Raw genomic sequence first — 7,033 nt, 5'->3', positions numbered from 1 at the left:
CTCAAATAGTGTGAACGCGTTATGACAATAGCCAAATAACACTTCTTGACTATAACATTTATGCCATTGACATTTTCATGACAATGTTGTCATACTAAAGTGGATGACACTTCACTCTACGGGTTGCTTCATGATACATTCGTAGCAGCCGTCATAAACTGCACATAAACCAGGGTTGACAAACATAAGGTCCCATGGGTTAATCATATCATGGTTTAATTTGGCCCTAAGTTCTAGCCCATTACAAAGTTACTGGTGTCTATGAGGTTTTCAATTCTTGAGAACAAATTTGCCTTTTTTGCTCACCATTTATAGTCATTGCTCCTGATCAACCCGCTGACATCCACCTTCAGACCATAAACTAGCATGTGATTCTGGGTGGTACTGGGAGATTTCAACCACGGAAATCTCAAAACAGTACTTCCAAAATTTCATCAACATGTCAACTTCCCAACAAGAGAACAAAACACCCTGGACCTCGTTTACACAAATCAGAAGAGAGCATACAAGGCAAAGCCCATCCCCCACATTGGATCATCAGACCACACAACGATTCTCCTACTGCCAGCTTACAGACAAAGGGCAAAACTCACCAAACCAGTTCAGAAGGAGGTGAGAAAATGGCCTGAGGGAGCCATCTCACGACTACAGGACTGTTTTGAAACCACAGACTGGGACATTTTCAAAACAGCTGCCACCCACAGCAATCACATTGACATTGAGGAGTACACAGACACCGTGACCTCCTACATCACAAAATGCATCGATGATGTTACAGAAATAAAACACATCACCACCAGGGCCAACCAGAAGCCATGGTTCACAGGAGACGTTCACCGACTGCTGAGGGCCAGAGACAAAGCCTTCAGAGCAGGAGACGTAGCTGGCCTAAAGACAGCAAGGGCAAACCTGTCCCAGGGCATCAGGAAAGCAAAAAAGGAATACTCAAACAAAATAACAACACACTTCAAAGACAGCAGAGATGCACAGAGCCTGTGGCAGGGCATACAGGCCATCACGGACTATAAGCCTGCACCACGAAGCTGTGACAACAACACCTCTCTGCTAAACGACCTGAACAGTTTCTTTGCCCGCTTTGAAGCACAAAATGACACTCACCCACAGAAAACTCCCCCTCCCCCCCATGATCAACCCCTTTACCTGTCCTCTGCCAGTGTTAAGAGGACACTGGCCACCATCAACCCACGCAAAGCAGCTGGCCCAGACAACATACCAGGCCGAGTGTTGAAGGATTGTGCAGAAGAGCTGAAGGATGTCTTCACAGACATCTTTAACATCTCTCTGGAGCAAGCAGTCATCCCATCACTTTTCAAAGCTGCTACCATCATACCTGTGCCGAAGAAATCATCACCATCATGCTTCAATGACTACCGTCCTGTAGCACTGACGCCCATAATCATGAAGTGCTTCGAACGGCTAGTCCTATCACACATCAAAGCCACCCTACCCCCCACCCTAGACCCCTACCAGTTCGCATACCGAGCCAAGCGATCCACGGAGGATGCAATTTGCTCTGCCCTCCATCCAGCCCTCACCCACTTGGACAATAAAGACTCATATGTGAGAATGCTGTTCATTGACTTCAGTTCAGCATTCAATACCATAATACCACAACAACTAATCAGAAAACTGGACAAACTAGGTTTCAGCACCTCCCTCTGCAACTGGCTGCTGGACTTCCTGATGCAAAGACCACAAGCAGTACGGGTAGGGAACAACACCTCAAGCACCCTGACCCTGAGCACGGGGGCTCCGCAAGGTTGTGTTCTCAGCCCCCTGCTGTTCACGCTGCTGACACACGACTGCACAACGACCCACAGCTCTAACCATCTAGTGAAGTTTGCGGATGATACAACACTGGTGGGCCTCATCACCAAGGGCGATGAGACTCACTACAGAGAAGAAGTAGACCTGCTGGCCAGATGGTGCAAAGACAACAACCTCCTGCTGAATGTCAACAAGACCAAGGAGATTGTTGTCAACTTCCAAAGGGTCCAAAAACAACTGCCACCACTGACCATCGACGGCGATGCTGTGGAGAGAGTGAGCAGCACCAAGTTCCTTGGAGTGCACATCAGCGACGACCTCTCTTGGACCACCAACACTACATCACTGGCGAAGAAGGCCCATCAGCGTCTCTACTTCCTGCGCAAACTAAAGAAGGCAAGTGCTACACCCTCCATCATGACAACATTCTACAGAGGAACCATAGAGAGCGTTGTGTCCAACTGCATCACAGTGTGGGGAGGAAGCTGCACGGAGAAAAACAGGAAGACACTCCAGCGTGTTGTGAACACAGCGAAGAAGATCATTGAGTACCACTCCCCTCCCTGCAGGACATTTACACCACACGCCTCACCCGGAAAGCACTGATGATCATCAAAGACACAAGCCACCCTGCACACAAACTGTTCAGCCTCCTGCTCTGGAAAGAGGTACAGGCGCCTCCGTTCCCGTACCACCAGGCTGGCGAGCAGCACAATGCACCAAGCGATCAAGATGCTGAACACTCAACCCACTCTCCCTCCACTGTCAGCCTCTAGCCAGCAAGGCCACTGACAACCCCCCCCCCATCCCCCACCACCATACAGTATCTGCGACTGAACATTCCACCTGCACTACTATACTTGTGACTGAACTTTCAACCTGCACTAACTCAAAACATGCACACACACACACACACACACACACACACACACACACACACACACACACACACACACACACACACACACACACACACACACACACACTCACACACACACACACACACACACACACACACACACACAAGCACACTGCACTTTTTGCACTAAACCCAAACATACACACACTGACACACACTGACACACACACACACACAGACACACGAACACACACACAGACGCACACCGCACCTTCTACCTGCACTAAACACATACACACACACACACACACACACACACACACACACACACACACACAAACACACACACACACACACACACTGCTGCTGGTGTACTTGACAAACCTTTTTAATATTTATTTTTCTTCAAAATGCTACTATTACCATGTCTAGAACGCTATAAAGGACTTTTTTAGGAAAAGCACAAAAGCACAACAATACCTCTTAATGTATGTCCTCTACAAGTCTTCTGTTGTCCAGTCTTGCACTTTAAATGTCTGTATGAGCACTGTCTATGTCCATACTGTCTTAAGTCCATGTATAAGTACTGTCTATGTCTATACTGTCTATGTCCTTACCTAGATTAGTCTATGTCTGTATGGGAAAGCAAGAAATGTAATTTCAAATTCTTTGTATGACCAGTGCATGTAAAGAAATTGACAATAAAACCTACTTGACTTGACTTGATTCCGTCATGAAGCAGAAATGTGGGATATTACACAGTTACGCTACTCTTCTGGCCCACTTGAGATCCAATTGACTACATGCGGCCCCTGAACCAAAATGAGTTTGACATCCCTGACATGAAGCATTTGTGACTGTTTTCATGAGACATGACTCAACATTCAGGACAAGCCTTTCTGTTAATGTGAAAGACGGGACGATGACAGCATGTCAAAATAAAAGTTAATCGTAAAGTGGAATTGGGGTTTTCCACCAAACCTGCTGCCACTTGGGACTCAACAAATTACTCCAGTGCCAGAAACAAAGAACAAAACAAATCTGTCTTCATACTGTCTTCCACATTCAGGAAGGGTTTGTCATGAATGTTATGAAATCTTTGTTCTTCCTTCTGTTTTTCCTCAACATAATAAAAAATACAATTGCTACACAACCTGACAAGATAAAACTCAGGAAGGACATGAATAACACGGAATGACAACATAGACGTATATTGAAAAGTATCTAGTTTACAAATAGAAAAAGAGAGATAGGCGAGGCAGCAGAGTTTTTTTTAAAAATCAATAATCTGCTCACTGTACTCCTGTTCACACATGTCAATGGGGGAACACATATCACACTTGCACGCCCAATGTTTTCTACCCAGAGCACAAACACAATGCTACTTGGTCTGTGAGAAAAGTGAAAATGAAAGCCATCCTGGGAAACTCCCATTGTCATTGTGACACAGCACTCCACAGCACACAGTGCTCACTATACACAATTAAACTGCATTTGTGCCTAACCCGTGCAAGGGGGCAGCCCAAAACTGTAGCCTAAGGGAGAAAGGGCGCCGGGATGGTACTATGCTCCAGGTACCTCAGTAATGGAGGAGGATGGGGGAGAGCACTGATTAATTACTCCCAGCAATTTTTACGATACAGGTCTTACTGAAGCCCTAACCACTTGCCCATGACTGCCCGTAGCCCCTTACCAGGCACCAACCCGCCACTGGGATGTTGTAATAGTCACTGGAAAAACATCATGACCATAGAACTACACTAGCTTGATTATCATCAAATTTCAAATCTCTTTGAAGCTTGGTCTGACCTAGAGCATAACATTTAACGTTTCCCAAACAGCATTGTTGACTCGCCTCCCTTGGTTTGTTACTGGTTGATTGGGTCCTGTCAAAGTGGGTGGAGTTCCCGATCTTATGTGAGATCAGAAACGATATTTACATTGCTCTTGGCCTGACTAGAAGCAACGCAGAAGGTGTTGACACTATGACAGTGTACAGGGCCTTTAGTAATACATCACGATTTGGTCATTGCCATTCTGGTAACGGCAAATTTATAACGCCATGTTTTAACGGGTTAAAAAAGAGAGGAAGACACGCTGGATGCCATACCTTGACTCCGTCGAAGGCACAGGTGGAGTAGTACTTGACGCGCTCTCCTCTGCGCAGCTGCTTGGCGTACAGTTCCACTAGGATGGAGCTGCTGTGGCCGGACGCGGAGCGGAACGAGCCCAACACCTCAATGTCCGAGCTCCGCGCACTCTCCTCCACACACGGGTTACGCTTGGGGTGCACCTGATGCGTACGTGTGCACATACACACATGTACACACACACACACACACACACACACACACACACACACACACACACACACACACACACACACACACACACACACACACACACACAGCGTTACACACACACATTTAATCACACATCTGTTAAGACTAATGCTATCCAAAAGGGTTAAGCTGGTCTGCACAAGGATAAGTAATAAGTACTACAGTTTCTTTGTTTTAGTCCACAGTTGCCAGGAATTCATGATGTTCCTTGAGGAGTGATATCAGAGACAGTCCATTATGAATGTGTAGAGATAATTATGATCTGTAGCAAAGACTTCACTTCATATTCACTTCTGTACTTGTTTCATATACTGTTGCACTCTATTCCTTTCAAAATGTCCCCCAGGGAAAACTATGTGACTAGGAAGATACTTTCAAGGTCCTCTGATAAGAAACAATGTTAGCCCTGTGTTTTTCTATTCCTTCTGTGCTGCCCATTAAAAAAGGGCCTTCGTGGGAGGAGAGACCAGAGACCGAGATTGCCAAGCGAGGAACATGTTTTCCAGAGCTACTCAGTCTCTCATTTCACGAAAGCCAATTGTAAACTCTGATCAACTTGTCATGGTCTCATTAATTCATTACTTTAATTAATTTCCTTAACAGAATGTCCAAAGTGACTTACAGTTACTTTACAGAGCATTGTCCCTGGAGCAATAGGGGGTTCGTTACCTTGCTCAAAGGCAATTCAGTCATGGATAGAACTAAGTGTAGGGAGAGATAGGGATTCAAACCTGCAACCCTGTGATCTTATGTCCACCTTCCTAACCATTAGGCCTCAGGTGCTACATGTCTTCTAGCGCCAGGAAGCTGTCCAGCTACTTACTACTAAACTCTTGGAGACTGACATTTCCACCACAATTGTCAGTCACTGCACACACACCCGCACACACAGCAGTCATTCCGGGTCTTCTGGTGCCAATCCTCCAGTTGCTAACAACTAAACTCTTCTGAATGCTTTACTCAAAAGTGGTGATCTCCATGACTGCACAGTAAACGTTGTCATGTTAATTCTTAATTCAACTCTTAGAAGACTAGAATCAGCTCTATGCGTGTTCATTTAGAGTCTACATTTTATTTTAAATGATTTAAAATTTTAAATGAATGTTTCAAAGGTTTCTGTGAATAAGCTATTAACAAAGTAGTCCTAGCATGAATCAAAAGTTACTGAAAAGTATCTGAACAGACTATAACTTTATAACTCATCTGAATACGCCCTCCTTTTCATGACATCAGTAGCCCTACACACACACACACACGCACACGCGCTGCACACACACGCACACACACACACACACACCTGCCCCTCGCGGCCCGGCTGCGGTTCCTCGAGGAAGGCTATCCAAGGTGCAGCAGCCGCGTCTGGTCGCGACACGGCGGCAGTACTGATGGTGGCATTCCGGATGGTCCTCTGCGGAGAGTTGGCGGCATAGTAAACACGCAGCATGAATCTCGTGCCCTCCGTCGCCGTCAGCACCCCCTCTTGCACGGACAGCTCCGCTCCGGTGTCCTCGGGACGGAAGGCCAGCAGCGCGCGACTGAGACCGAGTGCATTTGGCGCGGAGGCCATCACAAGCAGTAACGGCAGCAGGCAGCTACGGGCACCAGGCGCTGGGGGCATTATTATCATGCTGACCGCGAGGGTGTAGAAGGGCATTATCGCTCGTGGGCGGTGAAGTCACGTGGGCAGCGCGCCCCACAAGCGCTCAGATCGATCAAACAGCTGGAGTAGAGTCAGCTTGCCGCGTGCGCCCTAATGAATACACCCCAGTGACGTCATGGCATCTTGCTGAGGGGGCTCGTCCTGTTCTCTGCAGCGGAGAAAGTGTCAGTCCGACCAAGTGTGTGTGTGTGTGTGTGTGTGTGTGTGTGTGTGTGTGTGTGTGTGTGTGTGTGTGTGTGTGTTTGCAACGGAGAAAGTGTATGTGGCCAATCCAGCCCACAGCAGCCTGCACGGGCGGGCGCGTTAGCTCCGTTCCCCTGTCGGGAGCAGCAGTCGTCCTCGCACTGATATTCCTACCGACTCATGATGCAGCATCTCATCTCA

The 7,033-nt window shown here is 47.1% G+C and overlaps 1 protein-coding gene across 1 annotated transcript in view; it reads right to left on the bottom strand.

The window, feature by feature from the left end:
• The window catches only part of LOC134441689 (metal transporter CNNM1), a 34,171-nt gene extending 27,528 nt beyond the window's left edge, over nucleotides 1-6,643 (bottom strand). The window contains exons 1-2 of the mRNA XM_063192083.1: nucleotides 6,287-6,643; nucleotides 4,758-4,940 (exon numbers count right to left, since the gene is read on the bottom strand). Of these exons, the coding sequence (XP_063048153.1) occupies nucleotides 4,758-4,940; nucleotides 6,287-6,643 (540 nt within the window). The remainder of the gene's footprint in view (nucleotides 1-4,757; nucleotides 4,941-6,286) is intronic.
• Nucleotides 6,644-7,033: the final 390 nt, after the last annotated feature.

The sequence above is a fragment of the Engraulis encrasicolus genome, chromosome 24 (assembly GCF_034702125.1).
Source record: "Engraulis encrasicolus isolate BLACKSEA-1 chromosome 24, IST_EnEncr_1.0, whole genome shotgun sequence".
Classification (NCBI taxonomy): Eukaryota; Metazoa; Chordata; class Actinopteri; order Clupeiformes; family Engraulidae; genus Engraulis; species Engraulis encrasicolus.
Note: the sequence above shows the minus strand (reverse complement) of the source record. Positions and strands in the feature narration are given on the sequence as shown.